The 22,735-nt window shown below is 43.2% G+C and overlaps 3 protein-coding genes and 1 pseudogene across 8 annotated transcripts in view; 1 reads left to right on the top strand and 3 right to left on the bottom strand.

The window, feature by feature from the left end:
• P2RY4 (pyrimidinergic receptor P2Y4) overlaps window positions 1–12,167 on the bottom strand; it is a 36,035-nt gene extending 23,868 nt beyond the window's left edge. For 2 of the 3 annotated variants that reach the window (XM_043457876.1, XM_043457878.1), the window contains exon 1: window positions 7,055–7,740. Coding sequence is in view for 1 of the 3 variants with exons in the window: in XM_043457878.1 (XP_043313813.1) it covers window positions 7,055–7,068 (14 nt within the window). In the remaining 2 variants the exon portion in view is untranslated. Of the gene's footprint in view, window positions 1–7,054; window positions 7,741–11,809; window positions 11,871–12,096 lie in introns of those variants that run through there. The other variant, XM_043457880.1, reaches the window with a different exon arrangement.
• PDZD11 (PDZ domain containing 11) lies at window positions 11,092–14,043 on the bottom strand. The gene is made up of 7 exons (XM_043457883.1): window positions 13,929–14,043; window positions 13,315–13,414; window positions 12,816–12,899; window positions 12,493–12,549; window positions 12,097–12,195; window positions 11,810–11,870; window positions 11,092–11,653 (listed from the first exon to the last, which is right to left on the bottom strand). The coding sequence occupies exons 2-7, from the start codon at window positions 13,399–13,401 to the stop codon at window positions 11,619–11,621; spliced, it is 423 nt and encodes a 140-aa protein (XP_043313818.1). The 5' UTR covers window positions 13,402–13,414; window positions 13,929–14,043; the 3' UTR covers window positions 11,092–11,618.
• A 78-nt stretch (window positions 14,044–14,121) lies between these two features.
• Window positions 14,122–22,735, top strand: part of KIF4A (kinesin family member 4A) — a 143,224-nt gene continuing 134,610 nt past the window's right edge. Inside the window, exons 1-5 of one of the 4 annotated variants that reach the window (XM_043458802.1) lie at window positions 14,122–14,187; window positions 14,557–14,700; window positions 14,813–14,927; window positions 20,797–20,987; window positions 22,122–22,214. In XM_043458802.1, the coding sequence (XP_043314737.1) occupies window positions 14,581–14,700; window positions 14,813–14,927; window positions 20,797–20,987; window positions 22,122–22,214 (519 nt within the window). In that variant the 5' untranslated portion in view covers window positions 14,122–14,187; window positions 14,557–14,580. Of the gene's footprint in view, window positions 14,207–14,556; window positions 14,701–14,812; window positions 14,928–20,796; window positions 20,988–22,121; window positions 22,215–22,735 lie in introns of all 4 variants that reach the window. The other 3 variants (XM_043458803.1, XM_043458805.1, XM_043458804.1) reach the window with 3 other exon arrangements.
• On the bottom strand, window positions 18,503–19,599 carry LOC122434664 (annotated as a pseudogene).

Raw genomic sequence — 22,735 nt, 5'->3', positions numbered from 1 at the left:
GCAGGAGCGACTGCTGCACAAGCTGGGGGACAATGCCTACCCCTTCACCCTGCAGGTACTGACCCCAAGCCCTAGGTAAGGCTTCTAGGGAAGATTAAGAGAGGAAGCTAAACAAGGAGAACAGAGGAAAGGGGTCCCTATTGCTTCTGTTTGCTGACCTCCTTCTGATCCTTTAGATGGTTGTCAACCTGCCCTGTTCGGTGACACTGCAGCCAGGTCCTGATGATACAGGAAAGGTGAGGTCTGGGTTCTCAAAAAGACAGACAGAGGGATAAATGGACAAGACTGGAGAAAGGGACAGCTAAGGGATGGGATCAGACATTTCCTTATAAACCCATGAGGAAGGGAGTGGGCAGTGTCAGAAATGAGTTCTCTTTGCCTCTGCCCCCTTGCAGGCCTGCGGTATTGACTTTGAAGTGAAGAGTTTCTGTGCCGAAAACCTGGAGGAGAAAGTCTCCAAGAGGTGTTTCTGTGGTCAACTTCAAAATCCCTGCCTCTAGCCTGCACCAGGAAACAGATCTTGCTCTCAGGACAAAAACATCCTTACTTCTAACCTCTGTAGCAGCATCACCAATTCAGATGCCCATTTCTGATTCCCCTCTAATTTCTCTTCTTTGCTCTAGAGCATGAGTCAGCAAACTCTTCTGTCAAAGCCCAGACAAGGAATATTAGGCTTTGTGAACCATGTACTTCCTGTTGTACCTACTGAATTGTGCCACTGTAGCATGAAAACAGCCATGGGCAGTACGTAAATGAACAAGCATGGCTATGTTCCAATACTTTATGAACACTGAAATTTGAATTTTATATAATTTCCACATGTCATAAAATATTGTTCTTTGATTTTTTTCAACCACTTGAAAATGTAATGACCATTTTTAGCTTGTGGGCCATACAGACACAAGCAGCAGACCAGACTTAGCCAGTGAGCCATAGTTTGCTGACCTATGGTCTAGATACCTACCTTGAGGGTCCAGAGGCATTCTCTGAGGGAAACTTTCTGCCACCTCCACCACCCAAGTGAGGACTGGGCTATAGGTTTGGCACAAGAAAGGTCTGTGGGTCCTAAGGAGATGTTCTGGCTGTCCCCTTGGCCTCTACTTAGAGACTCTGTGCGGCTGGTGATTCGGAAAATACAGTTTGCCCCCCTGGAACCAGGCCCTGGCCCCTGTGCCCAGACTGTGCGCCGCTTCCTCCTGTCAGCTCAGCCCCTACAACTCCAGGCCTGGATGGACAAGGAGGTTTGTGACCCCCATTTCTTGCCCCCTAGCATGCAACCACTCTGAAACCCTTTCTTTATTGATCTCCTACTTGGGAAGACAAGGGTGGAGGCCAGGTCGGCAAGAGTGCTGAGGAAACAAATTCTAGGTCTTTATCTGAGTGTTCTCCCTCCAACCTTATAACGGGCCTCTCCTCCTGCTTTAGGTAAATTATCATGGCGAACCCATCTCTGTCAATGTTTCCATCAACAACTCCACCAACAAGGTCATCAAAAAAATCAAGATTTCAGGTGAGCTTCTTTTCCTGTCTCCCTGTCCCTGGTCCCAAATTCATAGGTCTTTTTCCAGAACTCTGCCCCCACTTACCTAGTCTGCATTCATCTAGGCTTTCCTTCCATTGCAGGCTTATCAAAACATACATCTCTGTTCATCCATATATGCACATCTTAGTACATCACATGAAGTGTACCCGTGTACAAGGGCAGTGAGTTGGGGTCTTGAGGATGACTAACTATAGTCATGTGCTTTTCCTGGCTCTTCAGTTGACCAGATCACAGATGTCGTCCTGTATTCACTAGACAAGTACACCAAGACTGTGTTCGTTCAGGAGTTCACGTGAGCTGGCGCCGGGGCTGGGGTCAGAGAGCTGAGGGGTAGGGTGGTGGAAAGAGGGTCGGGGTCTGGAGACAGAGGAGAGGATTAGGGAAAGAAGGAAATGGGGAAGAGGGCAGGACTGAGGAAGATCAAGGTGAGGGCTGATGTGGAAAAAGGGAGGGATTCTCAAGAGAGCTAGAGGGAAGATACCCACAAGAGGATCATCGAATTCTGAGAGAGGGCGGGGGCACAAGATGATTCTCCAGCAGAGTGAATCATTCCCACTCTCCACAGTCAGACATGTCAGCTCTCTTGGATATTCCAGTAGGTTCATGGAATTGTGCAAAATACTCTTGGGAATGAGAATCACTTAGTTGGCAAGCCTAGCTTAAGTTCTTCTCTTCTTTTCCTTTCAAAGGGAGACTATAGCTGCTAACTCCACCTTCTCCAAGAGCTTTGCAGTAACCCCGCTTCTGGCACCCAACTGCCAGAAACAGGGCCTGGCATTGGATGGCAAACTCAAGCAGGGTGACACCAATCTGGCCTCTAGCACAATGTAAGCTCACACGTAACTCCCAGCCTTCATTTTCTACCCCTCAACCCACTGTGTGCTATATACACAGTTTTGAGGTTTCACCTTCAACGAAGCCTACCTGTTTCAAAAAAATTTTAAACATTCAGAGACACCTCTAGGCAAGAGGGCCAACAGTAAGCTAAATAATACCCATGGGACCAATGACAGGCTTAGGTCATGGGCAATAAGAAAGGAAAAAGTGGATAGGAAAAATTCCTTATGTTGTATATTTTACAGCTCAAAAAGGTCTTATGTATGGTACTGTTATCCTCATAAGAATCTCATTAATTAGGCTGGATATGCGTTCTTACTGCTTTACACTTACTGGCCCTGAGGCTCAGAGAGACGAAGGAACTTGTCTAAGCTTGCACAGTGGCAGAGGTGGAAAAGATGCTATCACATGTCATCTGGCTCTAACACTGCGATCTCTGTAGCAGCTACTCTCTAGTGAAGATAGAAGTTCAGTGGAAGACAGATGAGAAATGGAGAGAAAAGAGGACAAAAAAGAACATGATAGGAACTGATAGAATTATATTGTCATTCATTTGGTCCTATGCCTAACACTTGGAGGCCCTAGTGTAAGATGTGTCTCCTACCGAAAACCATCTGCCACCATCTGACAAGCATTCATTCCCACTGCCTTTCTCTGTGCCTTATTAATCATGTAGCAATACATTGTTATTGCTTCAAAGAGCCTGAGAAATCATCCCAATAGCATTACTTTGCAGATAGAGGATCAGCATCCCAGGGCAATGAAAAATCTTGGAAAATCTCCAAGATCATATAACTTTCTGTATTTTCCTTTTCTTAAAATTAATTAATTAATTTTGGCTGAACCGGGTCTTCATTGCTGTGTGTGGGCTTTCTGTAGTTGAGGTGAGCAGGGGCTACTCTTCATTGTGGTGGCATCTCTTGTTTGTGGAGCATGGGCTCTAGAGTGTGTGGGCTTCAGTGGTTGTGGTACAAGGGCTTAGTTGCCCTGCAGCATGTGGAATCTTCTGGACCAGGGACCGAACCTGTGTCCCCTGCACTGGCAGGCAGATTCTTATCCACTGTACCATCAGGGAACTCCTGTGCCTTATTTTTCAATCAGTCGGTTTTCATTGAATGCTTGTTACATACTCATTCCTATGCTAAGCAATGTGGGAGGGTACAAAGTAGTTGAAGATAGTCTCTGCCTTCAGTTTATGGCTTAAATGGGGAACAAAGAGGAATGCAAATGCCATCTATCAGTTAAATGTTAGTATGTGTAGTTCAGATTATAAATCCAATAGGAGTTCAAAGAAGCCAGTATAGCTGGAGGAGACAGAAGGAGCTAGATCTTGAAGAATGTGTTGGATTTGGATAGCAATAGAGGAAGAAAAGAGAGTTCCAAGTTGGGAATATAGCCTGGGGAAACGTTAGAAGGTAAGAATCTGCACGGCTTGTTCTGAGCAAGGAGAGAGGATGGGTCCGGTTAGGTTGTATCCCAGGTGTTAGGGAGTTAGGGCAGGAAGGTTAGAGAGGCTAGGTGGGGCCAAATTGTTAAGGGTTGTGAAAGTCAAGCAGTGTACTAATTATATTCAGAGAGGTAGCCTCCTGAGCAGAGGGTGACATGGTAAAACTGGATTTGAGGAACAGAAATGCGATCCCAATGAGTAGATCACAGCCTGGGAGACCTGTCAGATGACAAAAGATGCACAGGAAGGGACTGGGGGATTGAATGAGTTAGCTCCCTCACAGCCATTTCCCCTCAAACACACAACAATGAATACTACCACCTCCCAGTCTTCGACCAGGAGTGGACAAGGAGCTGCTGGGGATCCTGGTGTCCTACAAAGTCAGAGTCAACCTGATGGTGTCCTGTGGAGGGTGAGTGAGAATGCAAGGTCTGTCTGGGCAGGGGCTGGGGAGCCACTTTTGTTTTCCTCCCAGTTGGACTGACCCATTCAACCCACCCCTTCTCTGGACCCGTTTCCCAAACCTGTGAGCTCCATGAGCAGGCTACCTTCCCTTCCAGAAACCGATTCTGTGGTTGGGTTGGCCTTACAATCCCTAATTCCCCTGTCAAATTAGGTTGCTACATTCTATTTCCAGCTGCTAATTTTAGGGTGTCATTCTACCCTCAGCATCCTAGGCGACCTGACAGCCAGGTAAGAGACTATGGGGTGGGGGGAACCAGGGCAAGAAAGGGAGGATGCAATCAGGAGATCAAAAGAGTGATGAGGGAGAATCTAAGGGCATCCTAGGACCAAATAACTGAGGAAGAGAGGTTCAGGGAGTGGTCTTGGAGGGAGATCTGTAACTCAACCTTGGGATCCTTGCAGTGATGTTGGTGTGGAGCTCCCCCTGATCCTGATGCATCCAAAGCCGTCAGACGGTAAGTGACCAGGTGGGACTCACAGGAACAGTGGTCCCGAGGGTTGGGGACCAATCAATTCTGATCTCATGAAGCTAGGACCGGCAGTTTGAGTAGAGATTCTATGGCAGTAGGTAGGGTGGGTGAATAGGTTTTCAGGGCAATTGTATTCGTGTGTGCATGCGCACATGTGTGTGTGTGTGTTGTGTATATATGAGAGGGAGACGGTCAAAAAGGGAGAGGGAAGAGTAACAAGACATTTCTTCAGGGAACTTATCAGCTTTAATCCATATTTCCTCCCCTCTCTATGCTCACTGCAGAGGCTGCTAGGTAAGAAAATGTGAGGCCTGGAAACCTCGCCCCCCACCCCTTTCCCCATGCCACTCTCCATTTTACGACAATGGAAATGTTAAAAAGCTTCCCTGGAGTGTTGCTTTCAATAGGTGTGCAGTGGAAACATATGGTTTAACTTCGTGTCGTAGTTCAGTGCAGTGCTTTTCATAAGCCCCACTTTCCCTTTTTGCATCCCCCGCCCTCCACCTCCTGCTCTTCTCCCAGTCGTCCTTCACCCTCATCCCTTCCAGTCTTGTCTTTTTTCCCTGCCTCCTAGCCCTTATTTCTCCTGTTTTTCATTTTTCCATGCCTTCTCCCCTTCCCACCCCCCATTCTTATTTCCCCTCTGAGAGTGGGGGGGGGGGACTTTTGTGTTGGGAGATTGGGGAAGAAATGAAGGAAACAAGCCCAGTGTGGTCCATGTGGGGCGGGGGCAGCTGAGAGGGGGTGAGAGTCTGAGCTGAGTGGCAAGGAAGGGATCACTTCTCTGGGGTCAGGAAATTGGAGTGGATGATGCTCAGAGAGTTGTTCCTAACCCTCCGTTCCCTTCTGCTGCTTCTGCAAGCTCTGAGGACATAGTCATCGAGGAGTTTGCTCAGCAGGAGCCCAGTGGAGAGGAGAGCCAGGAGGCTTTGGCAGCTGAGGGGGATGAGGGCAGCTGAGCACCTGGCTCCAGTACCTATGTGTGGGAGTCCCACTGCAACTCAATAAATCAGCTTGTCCGGATGTGCCTTCTGATCTCTTTGGTACTTCCTCCTCTTGGAGGAGGGTAATGGAACTATCTAGAATGAACCAACTCCCCCCCGCCAAGCCTCCCATCCCCACTCCACACCAGTGATTAGATTTCCTGCAGCACATGCTTTTCCTCCAAACGATCCGACTTCCCTCTGGCAAGGCCACCTACCCTCTGTGAGTGCTTCAGCTTTCCTGGCCATCCCTGCCCTCATCCCACCCCCAACTATCCCACTCCCAGGATCACACACGGCCCAGCTGCCCCACCTCAGGGCTGTGGGCAGGGCCTGAGAGGGCATGGCCCCAAGCCCAGGCCTGAAGGTGACATTGATGGTTGGATAGAGTGCCAAGTGACCCCAGGAAGCAAGTGCCACCCATCTGCCAAGCACAAAGGACACCTCAAGGCCCACCGCCGAGGCTTCAGCCTTGGGTCCATCACACCCGAGCGCCAGTCTCTGTGCAAATCCAAGTCCTGCAATCCTTGGCTGGCAGAGTGGTGGGAGCCTAGGTTGGGCTTTGGGGATAAGAAGATGTGATGGTACAGAATGGAGTAGGGGGCTCTCAGGGGAATCAATATCCTTTTCACTCAGGGTGTCATCTGGCCTACTTATTCTCACCCACTTTATGTACAAGAGCTTGGAAGGCACCTGCTGGGTGAGCCCAGTACAAGGCATCACACAGTACGTTTTTGCCCCCTTCTTTGGCCGACTTACCTGGGGATTCTTTTCCTCAAAGTTATCTATTGCTAAGCGTTGAAAAGTTGAACCAGGACACTTTTCAAGGGCCATTCTCTACTTCTGGGTCTAAGACTGCCTGGTACTGGGGGTAGAGGAGGCGTACAGAGTAAGTATCTGCCCCTCCTTTGCAGGCAACCTTTGGCACTGACTTCCTGTCTAAGGTCATGTCCTTGGAGGACCGAATAGTGAGTGTTCACTCCCACGTCACTAACCCGGTACCTCAACCACTTAAGCCTATTCATCACAGTAGGGTACTGTAATGTAAGCCCACATTACCTGTGGATAAAGGAGAACTAAAAAGTGAAACCTCCACAAAAATAACTAAATAAATAAGAAAAAAAAGTGAAACCTCCCCAAATCACCAAACCCTGTGCTGTTTCTTATTCTGTCTCTTCTCATCTAATCTCTACCTGTATGTAACAAAGTACAAATAGTCTCGAATACTTAAATCTGTTGCTCTGTAGGGTCTTCCTTAATGAAAACAGTCTACTGAGATAGGACCTCTCTTAGGATGGTAGGCACTTACTTGGTTGTAGTCATAGCCGCTACTTTTCAGGAACCCAATTTCCTTGACTCTTGATTTTCCCTTCATTAAATTCTAGCCTTTAGAAAGCTAGTTAGCTGCAGTTATGGAACACAGCTGGCTAGAAGCACTTTTGCAGCCTAATTTCTAGCAACATTCGTGATTCAATTATTGCTGTGGTTGTCTTCGACATCACAAGTGGATATTATGCCACGTTTTACCTGAAAAAGGGGATTGCAGGAAGCAATAGAGGGGTTGGTAAAACTAGCACAGAGGATAAAAACAATACAAGCATGAGTGCATAAGGAAAAAAAAAAAGACGAGCAGAGAGAAAGACAGGTACGTTATTCTCTTTGAATCTCAACTAAATGTTTCAACTCTCTGCAACACATTATCCTGTAGACATCAACTTTTTTGAGGAAACAGATAAGTGGGTAGAAGATGTATGAGCATAGAGAGGTGATTATATCATTATCATGTTGGTGGGTAACAAGATTGATCTGAACAAAAGGAAAGGCATAACTACAACTGCTTCTGGCATATCTAGCTCAGTCCCAATGGGGAGGGTCTCAGTTCAGTTCTGTTCAGTCACTCAGTCATGTCCGACTCTTTGCAACCCCATGGACTGCAGTGTCAGGCTTCCCTGTCCATCACCAGCTCCCACAGCTTGCTCAAAATCATGTCCATTGAGTCAGTGATGCCATCCAACCATCTCATCCTGTGTCGACCCCTTCTCCTCCTGCCTTCAATCTTTCCCAGCGTCAGGGTCTTTTCCAATGAGTCAGTTCTTCACATCAGGTGGCCAAAGTATTGGAGTTTCAGCTTTAGCATCAGTCCTTCCAATGAGTATTCAGGACTGATTTCCTTTAGGATTGACTAGTTGGATCTCCTTGCAGTCTGAGGGACTCTCAAGAGTCTTCTCCAACACCAAAGTTCAAAAGTATCAATTCTTCAGCGCTCAGTTTTCTTTATGATCCAACTCTCACATCTATACATGACTACCGGAAAAACCATAGCTTTAACTAGACGGACCTTTGTTGGCAAAGTAATGTCTCTGCTTTTTAATACTTTACTCTATTTACTTGAGAGATTTACCTGTGTCGGGGATTAGAGCTTTGAGGCTTCTTGGTCCTAGGGAAGCATCATTATGCCTCAGAAAGGACTATCCCTATCCAGTAACTCTGGGTCAGAAGGGGGTCTTACCACTATCTGATCACTTCCTTCATTTCTCATTTATCCAGAGAAGTCTCTACAGAGGAGGCAGAATTATTGAGCCCAGTGCCAAAACCAGTTGCAATGCAAAAAACATAACTCATGTTTCTTTATAATCTCTCCATTGCATTTGTCCCTAGTTATTCACCATGGCTTACTCTTTCAGATAACCTTGGCTTATCCTATTGTGGGGTGGGGGTTAGGTTCATCTCCCTACTATGCAGTGCAAAGGCCTGGAATCATGTCCCTGAACCTGACCTTTGTTTTTTATTTCACACAGAAACACACACACACATACACACAGAGCTATTCCAAGCCATGGCTTCTGCCCTTCTTTCCAGAGGTTAATTCCTCTCTGCTGAAGGAAGAGGAGAGGATCCTTTCTCCCAGTCTTGCTGAGGTAGGGAGGGTACAAGCAGAGTAGGCAAACTTCCTTTGCTGAGTTGATGGCCAGGCCAATTTTTCTGCCTGACATACTGAAGGGGAAATGGGACTAACTTCAGCCCAAAGCAGCTGCCTGTTTTGCTTTTAGGTGAAAGGGATGAGAAGATAAAAAGTTCTTTTCTGTGTCTCCCAGAAGATGCCCCTGAGAGTTGAGATTTGACTCCAGCCACTTCACACTACTACCTTCCTTCTTTAACACACACTTTGGTGGTGAAATCCAACTGGGACCCTCCAATAAGTCAGGCATCAAAAACCATTGTTCTAGGTGACAGCTTAGGCTATCTCTCTGCCTAATTTGATCAATTTGCTGGATTTGGGCTTCCCAGTTCCAGTCCTCCCCCACCTCACGTTTACGGTTTAAATACTTGGCCACTTACGAAGCTCTTATTCAATTCCTAGGCTTAGGAGTAAAACAGAACCCCTGAAAATGCTATCTTTTTTCCTTGACCACTTCTCACAGTTACAAGGTGGAAAGTTCTTGCAGAGTTCAGGAATCAATCCCACCTGACCATGTGGGATGTCTTACTGATAAACGACATCTGCAGGGGATGCAATTCTACAGCAGCTAGAATATCTCAAAGACCAACACAGTTCCTTCTCCATTGTTTTCTTATCTACACCTTCGATATATGACAGGTCCTTTCACCATAGTCTCTTATTGTTTGCGCCTTCTCCACACCATACCTACACCTCCACAATGCAGTTGCACCACGGTGGTGTCCCAACACAGAACCATTCTAAGTACCTCAAAGTAAGAACCAATTTAGGGCAAGAGGATTTTTGCCTCTTAGGCCCGTGGCACCTGGCTGGGACTTTTTACTCTGTTCACTACACTTCTTAGGTGAGTTGTCTTAAAACCTTTTACTGAACCTCAACATTCAGTAGACTCAGCCAATATGCCTTTGTGCATCTCAGCCCCTAGTTTCTTACTCAGATGGCCACTGGGGGGCAGCAGAGCAAATAGGAACATATATTCTATGTGGGGCTGGGGGAGGATTTCGCTGGTGGCTCAGATGGTGAAGACTCCACCTGCAGTGGAGACCCAGGTTCCATTTCTGGGTTAGGAAGATTTCCCTGGAGAAGGGAACAGCAACCCACTCCAGGATTCTTGCCTGGAGAATTAATTCCATGGACAGAAGAGCCTGGTGGGCTACAATCCATGGGGTCACAAAGAGTCAGACACTACTAACACTTTCACTTTCCAGGAAACACAGAGACAGCTAGATTGACTGTACCTCCAGATCTGCTCACCAGGATGTTGCTACCTGACAATAGCACTGAGCCTCTAGAAGAGGTACCATAGTAGAGCTGGGGTTGCAAGGGGGCGGGGGGTACTTATAGGAAGAACCAGAACTTCCTCACAGAGATATGTTACTACTATTTAGAACAGTTTCCTGTATTTGAAGACTTACTCAAATTCATTAAAAAGAAGTGGCATGGAAACCCTGGTTGATTAGTGCTTGGCAGAGTCAGTAAATTGGTTGGTTTGTGCAACATTTGGGGAGAGTAGAGTGGCAAAGTGAGTTAACTGTGGCAACATGAGTAGAAGCGGTGCTGAAAAGTGCAGAGGTGCAGCCTTCTAATTGTGATTTTTAAAAACTGAGGCATAGCTGATGTACACAATTGTACTGTGACTTCGAATAAAAAGATCTTTAAGTACAAAAAATAAAAAATAAATATATTTTTAAAAAATCAGACATTTAGGCTACATCTCAAACCAACAGCATCACTCTTCAGGGGGAAAGGCCTCAAAATATATATTGAAGTTTCCCAGGATTCTTCAAGGAAAATTTGGGACTTTCATTATGGGGTACAACTTCACCCCATACCTCATTAGATAACTTTCTATTCTTAATGGGTATTGTGAACATGTCAATGGCATTACATGTGGCCTGGAATATCTAACAATGGATTGCTAAGAACATGGCAGAAGGCTATTTGGGGGTTGGGGTGAAGACAAGGGGGAAATCAGCAAGCAGTCAGTACTACTCAACCGACCAGGTGGAAATTGGAAACCGATTGCTTACTACTATCCCTGAAAAGAAATGCATCTAAGCCTCTCCCTTAGTTTATGTTCCAGATGAAAGAATCTGGGAAAAGAGAAGACAGACTATATTAATACTGGTCCCTGAACAGAAGTGGCCATAGTTCATGGGGGAAGGGACACTGTTTCCTCCAGTACCCCTCACTCTATACCCATTCCTCAGTCATACTGCAGATAAGCTTCCTGGGTCTCCCTAACGTTCTGGCCAGAAAGAGATAATTGTGAAGCACATATAGTGTTCCTCTGTTGCTTCTAGTGGTTCCTCTCTTTGGAAGAGCTTTTATTTTTATCTCAAAAGCATTTACCACCCAACCAGTATCATTCAAAAGTCACACCAACATGTCCTCAGCATTGTGTTTTACTCTTTTGCAGGGAGAAAATAGAATGAGGGAGGGGAGGAAAACAGGGTTCCGCTGCAGTCTCCAAAGTGTATGGGTATATAGTATAAGGATGGGATGAGATGGTCAGGCAGATTAGCGGGGAGGCCCCCAAGATCCTTTTTTCTACTGATTTGTATATGCTAATGAAAATGACATGACATTTGTGGAATTGCCTAGCACATGGTATTCAATAAATGTCAGCTGCCTTCTCTAGCAGGGTTCTCCACAGGCTAAGAGATACCTAGACATCACCATCCTTCTCCTTCCAGGGTATGAAGCCCACACAGAAACCTAGGGAACTCAAAGCACAGGACAGTTGGGAAAATGCAGTTGGCTGGCTGGCTCAGTGCAGGGTCTCGCTGTCTCCCCATCCTCCCGACTCCTCTCTCCCAGGGTGAGGCTGAGAGTAGTTTCCCAAGTGGTTTCCCTGAGACCTAGCTAGCTTGTCCTAGGAGATCCCATGTAGAGGGCTGTGGGTTGCAACTCTCTAGTGCACAGTCCTCTCTTTCTGGCGATGATAATCTTGGGGAAAACAAGAAAGAAAAGGAAGAAAAGCACAGGTTATTTTCTGGCCTGAGCTCCCAACTCCCCATCACCAACTTGTGGGGCCTCAATCAGTATTTAAAGAGTTCCCACTGAGGGTCCTACCAGGTAAGCAAAAAAGAGAGAGGCACTTACTGTAGGGAAAGAAACGGACCCTCATGCTGATTTCTCGAGCTGTCTTCAGGATCTCAACAGCCTGGAAGGAACATGGCAGCTTGTACAAATGAAGAGATACAACCCAGGACAGAATCGTAACAGGAGGAAAGTAGTTTGCCACTCCAACCTTCTGGGTCACCAATAGCTGCCTTCCTCTTATCAAGGTGAAATTCTTTCTTATCAAGTTACACATTAGACTAATCTTATCTGCTGCATCCTACCTGGGATGGCTTCTAGCCTCACCACAGCCCAGGTGCTGTGCTCACCTTGCTGTGCTCAATATCTTGGAAATCCACATCATTCACAGCTAGGACTTGGTCCCCTTCCTGAAGTCCTGCTCGATGTGCATCAGAGTCAGGAATCACCTGTTGGTAAGGAGAGAATATATATGATCAAGGTAGGATAATTTCAAACAATGTAAGTGAAATTAAGTGCTGTTCAAATGTAAGGTCCTATACTGGTTGTGTGTGTGAGAGAGAGAGATGATGTGGGGAAACAGGTGGCTTGCAAGGTAGGAAGTTGTAAGTGGGCAAGGACAGTCTCACTATGCCCATTCTATAAGTCTACTGAATCATCCTTCTCCCCAGCCTTGGGACATCAGGGTTCAGCAATCCGATAACAAAGGGAAGTAGCTATCCATATTGCCTACCAGGCAGACGCACCTTGGAGATAAAGATGCCCAGCTGGGAGGCCTTTCCTCCTCGGATGTTAAACCCCAACTGTAAGACAAGAGCACAAAAGGGGGCTCAATACAGACCACAAACACAGGAATATCAGTAGCATCAATGTATGATAGCTTGCCTTATGCCCCTCAGAGAGCAGTCAGAAGTTGTGGAAGTGGCATCTCAGCTTTTCTGCTCATAAAAGGAAGTTTCTTCACCTTCTTATCTGCTTCCCAGTTCATCTCCCCCAACCATGGCCAGCTTCTGGGCCTGGTATGGACAAACCTAGCCTGAAATAAGAGGCAATTGTTCCATAAGCTCACCTGAGCTCCGGGGGGCTTCTTCAGTGTAACGATGCGGGGCAGAAACTGGGTCAACTCATTGTTGTAGTCTGGATGGTATACCCTCTGCAAGACATAGCAACCCCAGAAATCTTATTATCAGGCTTACTACTTTCATCCAGAACACAAACACATCACCCTGAAGCCAGGAGAAGGTGAAATCATGGACTTAGTTTAAGTAAAACAGATAACACTGTCCAAACAGGTAGATGGATAGCAATGGGGAAATGCTAGCAGCCCAGGAGCCCCTCACTTCTTTACCTCAACAGAATGAAAATTAGGGCTCTGAATTTCCAGATTTCTCTGGTGTAATGGACTCTGGTAGGAAGATTCCACAAGAAGCTCCCAAGGGGCCCAGTTGCTCAGAATCCAACTTCTAGCTAAGATTCACTCTCCCTTGAGCTTTCTAACTGCCATCCTACCTTTCATATATCATCCTGTGCCTATGGGAAAAAAAATTCCTTGTACAGATGGTTCCCACCTCATGAGGAGGAATCCATGCTGGGGGATTCTCATAGGCAGGCAGGAAAACCACCGGGTAGTCATCATAAGGAATCCGGCTGTCCATCTCCAGCAAGGACCTGGAATGGAAGCATGAATCAAAGCGGATGAAAATGGTTTAAAAGGGAAAACAGCCCAGCAAGTTTCAGAAAACAATCCCAACCCATTCCAAGACTGTCAGTCTATACGCCCAGCCCAGTTCTAGGTAGGTGATAGATTTTGGGAGAGAAGGAAGAAAACTATCAACTTGGCTGAATATTTGGATGCCAACAACCTGTCTATAGATACACTATAGAAACAATCTGCTTTCTCACAACAATCTTGTGAAACATATGTTACCGTCCTCATTCTAGAGAGGAGGAAATCGGGATCGAATCTAAAAATATCTGACTACTTTCGAAATTCAGCGGAATACTGATTCCAACTATCCATAGAAACTCGGGGCAAGGCACCGCCCCACATTCCCTAATGTGATCAGTAATGGTGGAGGTCTGCAGATTGGCCTTTCCTTCACCACCAGCCGCCTTCCAGATCTCTTTCCCGCACTGTGCCTGAGTCCTGTGCCCACAGCACTGTAAAAGTTGTCTTTACTACCTCTCCAACCCGCAGGCCTCAGGCGCCGAGTCAGCTCACCGCCTAGTCAGCCTGGGAACCGGAAGCGGATGTTAGGCTGAGTCGGAAAGAGGCGGGGTCAGGGCGCGACGCGCAAGTCCCCCTCCCATGCGTCTTCCTGCGCGCGCCGCGTGCGTGCTCCGCCTTCAGGCTGTCTACGCTCCGATTGGCTGGCGCCTCCGGGAGTGATTTGAAACTTGGCGGTTAAAGCTCTGGTTGGGACAGGGCGGCGGGAGACCTGGTAAGGGACGTTTAGTTTGGTGAGTTAAGGGGGCACCTTAGCTCAGGATCTGCCCTTCCCGGGACCCTGGTGCTTTGGTTCTTTGTCGTCGTCTCCGCTGGGCTTTTGCTTTCCATTTCAGAGGCCACTTCGCTGTTTTCAGAGGGTCAGGGTGATGGGCAGTCCTGTCGTGGCCAAGTCCGAGAGACAGTGACTTTCCCGAGGCAGCGATCCCGCTGGGAGGGAAAGGCTGCCGCCGTAGGCTACCGCCGACTTCCCTAACCCACCACACCCTCCAAGGAGGGCCAGAGCTGAAGGAGGACGCTCTCCCACTCCTGCCGACCTACCAAGGTTTATCAAAGAGCATCTTTTTCTTTTTTTTACCCTCAGCAGAGACGGTGCGGAAGTAGGATCATGAAGGAAGAGGTGAAGGGCATTCCTGTAAGAGTGGCACTGCGATGTCGCCCTTTGGTCCCCAAAGAGATTGATGAGGGCTGCCAAATGTGCCTTTCCTTCGTACCCGGGGAACCTCAGGTGCGTAGTGGAGTCCTGGGCCTCCCTCTGAACAGCTGGTGCCAAATAGCAGTGAGGGGCATGGTCTAGCCTTTCTTTTTTTTACTTACTCCTTGTCGCTTGCCTTCTCTAGGTGGTGGTTGGTACTGACAAATCCTTTACCTACGATTTTGTGTTTGACCCCTCTACTGAACAGGAGGAAGTCTTCAATACAGCAGTAGCACCACTCATAAAAGGCGTATTTAAAGGTGAGACTGGTTGATTCTTCAAAAGGTTCTTGAACATACACTATGTGTCAGGCACTGTGATTGGGTGCTGCCAATACAGGAATGGATGAAACATGAGTCCTGCCTTCAAAAAGCCCACAACCTAAGAACTAACCCAATGAAAGTACCTTTATGCTGTGTTTGCTTTCTATGGTTCCGCTCGTCGTTGGCTTGTGTATGTTTTTGATTGTTTGCTCTGAAACCTCCTTAGATTTTAAGTTCTTTGATGGGTGCTGATGAGGGACTAGTTGAGGCCCAGGCACTGCAAAACCTCTTGAGGAATTCAGAGGTAAATAATACAGCTTCTGGGCCCTGAAAGAGTTCAAAGTCCAGGGGTAGGAGTGAAAGTAGACGACTACGTACACACTTTTAAACACATAAGAAATATTAAACTTTTTGCTTCATTTTTTTAGACAAAAGTATTTTAATTGTTAAAACCTTTGAGATTTCCTAAAGCCCCTGAATACACTGGCCAGTTAATAATCTTGATTACAGAAAGAAGCCAGTGCTTTAGTGTTATTTAAGACTACGGCAAAGTTCTGAAGAAGGGAGCAGTGCCAGAGGGGTGTCTAATTGTTAGTCTAGTACAGTGGTTATTCAAGATTCAAAGGATTTAAAAGAAGTAGAACCTCGGCATACTAGTCCTTTAAAGTTCAAAGGGATATTTATACATCATCTAGTCTATTTTTCTTTCCATCCAAAGTAAAGTGCTTTCTAGAAATATCTCTGTTAAGTGAACTTCCAGCGTCTGGTTAAAATTTTTTTCTTTGACAGAAATATCACAGATTGGTTTTTGGACTACTCTAATTGTGTTAGATTATATTGAGATGAAATTTGCTTCACAGTAATTTCTACCCAGTGACATTAGTTCATCCCTCTAGACAAACAGAAGCCTTCTTCCAGGCAACAGCTACTCACATTTTTTTTTCACTTTTTAAAATGATGTCATGGCTTAAGACACATTGAACACTTTGTTTCAGATTTTTAAAATAGTAAAGCAGTAATTTCAAACTTAATTTCAAACAAATGTTGCAGGAACAGCATAAAGTACTTTTTTTTTCTGAACCCTTTGACATGAGTTGTTGACCTGATGGTCCCCTGAATACTTTAGTGTGTATTTGCTACAAACAGGAGCTTTCTCCTATGTAACTACAATACGACCATCAAAATCATGAAATTAGAATTGTTACATCACTACCATCTGGTACTCAGACCTCATTCAAGTTTCACCAGTTGTCCCAATAATGTCCTATATAGCAAAAGGATCTAGTCCAAAGTCATATGGTGTATTTAGTTGTACTGTCTTCTTTATTATAAAACTCATTTAGTCTTTTGACTTTCATGATCATGACAGTTTTGAAAATCACAAGCCAAGTTTGTAACTGTTTGTTTATGATTAGATTCAGATTGTATATCTTTAGCAGGAATATCGCAGAAGTGGTGCAATATTCTTCTCATTGAATCCTATGGGACAGCACACAATTTTGATTTGTTCCATTACTACTGATGTTCTTTATGATCATTTGATTAAGGTGATATCTGCCAGACATCTCCATTATAAAGTTAAACTTTTTCCTATCTATATATTTGGAGGACCATTATTTTATTCTAATTTTCTTCTAATTAACCATCCCTCCTTTCCTTTAGCCATTCCTAAAGAAAAATATGGCATCCAGACCCTGTATTATTCTGTTATCTTTCACAGAATGTACCGTCACAACTTCATAAGAATGTTAAAGTTCTACTGTTATATTCTGTTTCTTTTTTTGAAAGTGTGATTTTTTTTGTTCATATATCACAAAAGCAAGACTTCATTCACAATATGAATTACATACTAAATAGTTATTCCAGCATTAAACTGATTTCTGGAATCCCTAAACAATGTAGTGTGTTTTGCAACCATACTCAAGTTTTATGTTTTACATACAAAATACGTTCTTTACATCAAAGTACATATTAACAAAACTAAGTTCTAGAAATCATATATCCTCTAAGACTACTTAATGAAAAGTCCCTAGTAGAGAATTAAAAAAATAATAATACATCCATTTTTGTAGAACTTAAATGAAGTTTATCTCTGGACTTTTTTTTTTTTTAGTAAATATTCCCTTTGTCAAACAGTTCTGCAGATGAATGGCAAACACCTATTTCTAAAATGAAATGGCACTGGAAAATAGCTAGTGAAATTTTTTCAAAGTAAAAGTATATCCTTTACTTGAGTTTCAAGAAGTTGTAGCTACATACTATATTAATAAAAATCTGAAATAAAATTATTCCCTGTTAATCCCTTTACAGTTTCTTAAAAAAATATTAGTGGAGATAAATTATCTACCAGCTTTAAAATCTAGTTATATTCACTGAACAAAAATAAATTTAGTTTCAGAACATTGCCTGTTAACAGTGAAATATTATAAATAGTCCATGTTAAGCTTTTCTCAACTCATTTCTATAAAATATTTGATTAAAAATAAAATGGGAGAAACATTTAATACTTAATGGAAGATACCAACATCTTTCCAATATAGAATTTAACTCACAAAAAATTTAAATTAAACCTTAAATATTTTAAAAAATACAATACCAAAAAAGTTTCTAGTGTAGATTTGCTTCAAAAATATAGTGCGTTTAGAATTAACTAGCTTTCAAGAATTGATACCTTTGGAATACAACTGTATTCCAACTTTAATTCATACGAATTTTAAAATTATACATTCTAGTTTATAGTTCTGAAAAAAAAATCTGAACTAAATTGCTCTTTCAAACATTGCTCTTTCTTTCTTCCTTGTCAGAAAAAAAAAAATGTGTTGGTCACTACCTGGCCCAGAATATACAGTTAATAAACTGGTTCTAGCATGAGAGGTCCTCCTTTTTGTTTAATGAAAGCTTTCATTTTCTATTTTGTGGTATTGCTTTTTTTTTTAATTTATTTTTTTGTATTAGTTGGAGGCTAAATATTGCTTTTATATGAAGAATAAGTAGAAAAAAAATAGCCACAAAAGTGTCAAAATGACAGCATCCTGTTTCTGACAATATATACATACAAGGGCCAAGTTACACATTTGGAAGTGACTGCTCTAAAACTAATCTGAGCTGTAAGTGCTAAAAGCAACAGCAGAACAGACTGCAGACTTTAGATTCACAAGCCTCAGATTGACAAGGAGAGTTATGTGGAGAAACTCCTTGATGCTGCTCTTTCAACAGTGCAATGGAGATTAGTTTAGATGTTAAACCACAAGAACTCATTCTAATGGCTTTGTAGCATTTGGAAGAGAGGGCAGAAGATACATTAATTTGGCACTTTGGGGTTTTTGTAGACACATACCACCAATATGTCCCTTTCACTTACTGTAAGTGTAGAAGTGCTTTTTAGTTAATACTTAATAGTTACAATGTTTGCTTTAAGAAGCCAGTTAGTAACACTTTCAAGATTTGAATCAAATTTTAAAAATTTTGCAAAGTACACAGGAAAGCAAGAGTTAGTAACAATATATTTTACTGTGAGACCAAGCTGTCCTCAGAGTAAGCTAGTTATTACACAATATAAAAATGACAGCCTCCTATTCAAATTTATTTACTCTAGATTTATATAGCAGGGCGGGAGCTGGAGTGCTCGGCTGGCTGTTTCCCATGCTCAGACTACTCGTGTGGGCACTTGGTTCACTGCTTGGACCTCCCACTGGGCTGTAGTTCCTGTGACTGTGTGACGGCTGAGGTTCAGGGCTGGTGGGAGAGGATCTCTAAGGGATACTTGCTGACACGACAGAAACTACTGCCTGGGTAGAGGGCTGCTGCATCAGTGAAAGGCTTCTTGGTGCAGGGAACTACATCAGGGGGTGCGAGGTTTTGGTTTTCAAGTGGCAAACTGGACAACTGTCCTGCTAGAGTTGAGAGCTGGTTTAATGGGTTGTCAACCATGAGTTCTTGGGGGTCTCTTGGCAGGCCACCTGTTGGTGTGGTTTTTGCCATACTTTCATAGAAGTCAGTCTGGATATTTGGGATTTCATGGATAAAATCATTAAGGTAGTCTGGCTCCTGAACCACTGTGGAAGGTAGGCTTAAGTTGATTAGTGCTCTTCTGCTATAGCTCAGATTGCTAATTTTCTTTTGTAAACCCCCACACATTCTCTTGCTGCTTAAGGAAGACCAAGTACCTTTAACCTAGTGCCATTTTAGATTTGTGCTTTTGATGATGGGACAGGATGCTTCAATCACTGCAGCAAAAGGAACACAATCCACATTTGTATGGTTTTTCTCCTATATGGGAACACATACGGGCTTCCAGATGATGATCATAGGCAGATGCACATGGGCATAAGTGACATCAATGAAGTTTCTCACCTGTGTGGATTTAAATGTGTTCAGTGAGCCAGGCAGTGCCTTTGCTGGCATAGTTGCAGTATCGACACTTGAGCTTTCCATCAAAGGTCCTTTCAAACCCATTTACTAACATTCCTGAGTTTTCATCCAAGGAAACTTCAACAGATGGGTGATTGAGTCCATTTTGATCACCATCTGTTCCAGCTCCCTGAAGAGCCTCTACTTCTTTGTCCCCACTAACTGATCCAGAAATCATGTTGACATGATGAGTCTGCTGAGTCAGGTATCCCTGGAAATCTTTCACGAAATCCAAAGGCTCTGGTTTCTTTTCACTCATCTTTGTTTTTGAGATATTTTTATGGAGTTTACAGTTCATTATACCTTTTCACCCCAAATCAATTTCCCCCTTCTCTTGCCATTCCAACATTGATGAAATGTAGAGTAATTTAAATTTACTCTGGAGACACAACAAGGGACTCCAGAAGGCCATGGAGGGAATTTCAACTAAACTGAAAAGCCATACAGAGTTCACCTGGCAGCCGCACTGAGTAACCCCCACCACCTTGTTCAACGCTGCTGCTGTCATCATCAGTGTCTTCGTCACTGCCGCTGCCCTGTTTGTGTGTCTCCAGGTCCCTTACTTTCATAGTCTTAACTTGGGAAACTATGGGAATTATAGTCTTTAGAGGCAATATAAAGTAGAAAGTGATTTCAATATATATGTGTTTGGTTAATATTGCTCTCAGCTGCAAAGATAAAGCCAGTATTTTTCAGTCAGCTCAACAGCACCCTGAATTTTTTGTAAAAAGTGCTAAAACTTGATTTCCCCAGTTATTAGTATATATACACATCTGTGATATTGCAGATGATTATGAAATGTTATTCTCTTGCCCCAGAGTCATGCCAGTTGATATTAGCAATCTATTACAGTAAAAATCTCAATGTAACATCTTAAGATCTTCCAGAACATCAAGGTCTTCATTTAGATGAATAAGTTCTCTCAAAAAGGAAAAAAAAAAAAAGGACATACATACATCACATTGAATCATACTTAAATGATGACATTTCTATGAGGAACCTGATAATAGGGTTCAAATGAAGACTTTGTTAATCAAAGAAATACATGTTTGAATCCCTTCTATCCATGCATTTTCTAAGACTTCCATTCAATTCCCATAATTTAGAATTGTTCAGGTAGAAAGCAGAATTCTAAAACCCTGAATGGCCTTTAGACAGTGACTTGGTCACTATCATTATCTCAGTCATATCTTTTTAAGTGTTTTACTTCCTAGCTTTTAAGAGCTAGCAAGAGAAGCACACATGTGGGTTAGATATTTTTCTTCTTTGCTTATTTGGAGTAGTGCAAAGTCATGGCACCCATATAATTATTCTTTGTGTCTGACATTCCCAAGAGACCGTTGTGTCCAGAGAGCAGTCTCAGTTCTGCTACAAGTAATTACTGAAAGAAATGGAGGACATTGATTGGATGAAAATATTTGAGTCATCACTACACATGTGACTTCTGTTTTGCCAGGATACAATGCAACCGTCTTGGCCTATGGGCAGACTGGCTCTGGAAAAACCTATTCGATGGGAGGTGCATATACTGCAGAGCAAGAAAATGAACCAACAGTTGGGGTCATTCCTAGGGTAATACAACTGCTCTTCAAAGAAATTGATAAAAAGAGTGACTTCGAATTTACTCTGAAAGTATCATACTTGGAGGTAAATGATTTATCTTTATTCTGAATTCAAATTTATCTTTGGGTAGAAAAATAAATGCAAATTGAATTTTTCCTGGTATGAGTCAAATTAATAAATTGAATTTTTAGTAAATTGCATTTTAATAAATTGATAGAGAAAACTTACTGGCTCAGTTGGATCTGGCTCTCACCCAGTTCTTTCCTTGTCAGAATAGTCTGTTTAATCTGATTGTTAGAGAAGTTGGCATTCCCATATAAAAAGAAGATAGGAATACTTTGAGTTTGGCCTCTATTATTGATTCCCTGTAGAGTCTTTAGAAAAATATTTGATATCCCTTTACTGTTTTGAGGCTTGAGTGATCATGCTGCTACTCCATGAAGAATGTTTATAAAAACTGGGTGAAGTATTGAGCTGTGTAAGTAATGATAGAGTGTTTATTCAACAGATATTTATTGAGTACCTACTGTGTTACAGGCCCTGTTTTAGGTATTTGGGATATATCAGTGAACAAAACAAAAGTCCCTGCTTTTGTGGATATTTTCATTCTAGTATATAGTAGTATACAAATAGACTGACCAATTACATCTAGCCCTCATGATACCAGAAACACATACCTAGAGAACTTAGAACTTATGATAATCTACCTGGTTGATTCCATAGCAGTGATAGGATGTCTTATCTTTAAGGAGCAGTAATTAAATGTATATAATTTAACAAACAAACATGGTGCTTACTATGACACAGTACTTAAAGTTCTGGTTGTTGTTGAAATATTCATTGCCATTCACCCTCCAATAAGGACCTATTACTTACATTTTAACAAAATCGGTGAAGTTGATGTTGTTATGACCATCAAAGAACTGAATTTAGATACCCATGTAACTTTTCATTGTGTCTACTATTCCTAAGAAGCTCACTCTCAAGATAGCAGTTTTAATTTTGTTACAAGTAATAAATGTGAATTTTTTCTTATAAGTATCAATGATAACATTTAGGGTTAAAATCCTTTTCTTAATTATAAAAAATATGTTTGTTGCAAAAAAAAATTTTTAATACAGAAAGTCAAAGAATTTTAAAAATCACCTGTGGTCCCACAACTCCTTGATTACCACTGTTGACATCTTGTTTTTACCACTTTGTTTTCAATAATGCCAGATTTACAATGAAGAAATCTTGGATCTTCTATGCCCATCTCGTGAGAAAGCCTCTCAAATAAATATACGGGAGGATCCTAAGGAAGGCATAAAGGTGTGTTTGTCTCTCATTTGATGTTATTTTAAAATGTTGGCCACTTCTAACTGTTCACATTCCCATTATTTGCCACTGTGGTTTTAAATGACCATTAGCACCTCAGTCTTTTAGGTTCTGTGTGAATTAGGTCCTAATTCCCTTTGTTAATCTAGAATTCCTAGATGGGAACTCTTGTGGGGAAGGAAGTTTTACCACCTTCTTATTACCTCTTGCTGCTGCTGCTAAGTTGCTTCAGTCGTGTCTGACTCTGTGCAACCCCATAGACGGCAGCCCACCAGGCCTCCTCTGTCCCTGGGATTCTCCAGGCAAGAATACTGGAGTGGGTTGCCATTTCCTTCTCCATATTACCTCTTGAAGGAATGCTAATATCAATTAAATATTTATTGGCTATTTACAGAGTTCTGAGGCTAGGCTGTCCGTTATGGTAGTCACCAGCCACAAATGGCTATTTAAACTTAAATGAACTGCAACTGAATATAGTTTAAAATTCAGTCTCTCAGTCACACCAGCCACATATC

Source organism: Cervus canadensis, chromosome X (genome assembly GCF_019320065.1).
Source record: "Cervus canadensis isolate Bull #8, Minnesota chromosome X, ASM1932006v1, whole genome shotgun sequence".
NCBI lineage: Eukaryota > Metazoa > Chordata > Mammalia > Artiodactyla > Cervidae > Cervus > Cervus canadensis.
The sequence above is the reverse complement of the archived record's forward strand: the minus strand, read 5'-3'. Positions and strand labels throughout refer to the sequence as shown.

What these genes read in the sequence shown, in the direction of transcription:
- PDZD11 (XM_043457883.1), bottom strand. Translation starts at nt 13,401, where the DNA reads ATGGACAGCCGGATTCCTTATGATGACTACCCGGTGGTTTTCCTGCCT. An exon ending in CATGGATTCCTCCTCATGAG is followed by an intron (nt 12,900 to 13,314) that starts GTGGGAACCATC and finishes TATGTCTTGCAG; the next exon opens with AGGGTATACCATCCAGACTA. An exon ending in GGTCCGTTTCTTTCCCTACA is followed by an intron (nt 11,654 to 11,809) that starts GTAAGTGCCTCT and finishes GTTTTCCCCAAG; the next exon opens with ATTATCATCGCCAGAAAGAG.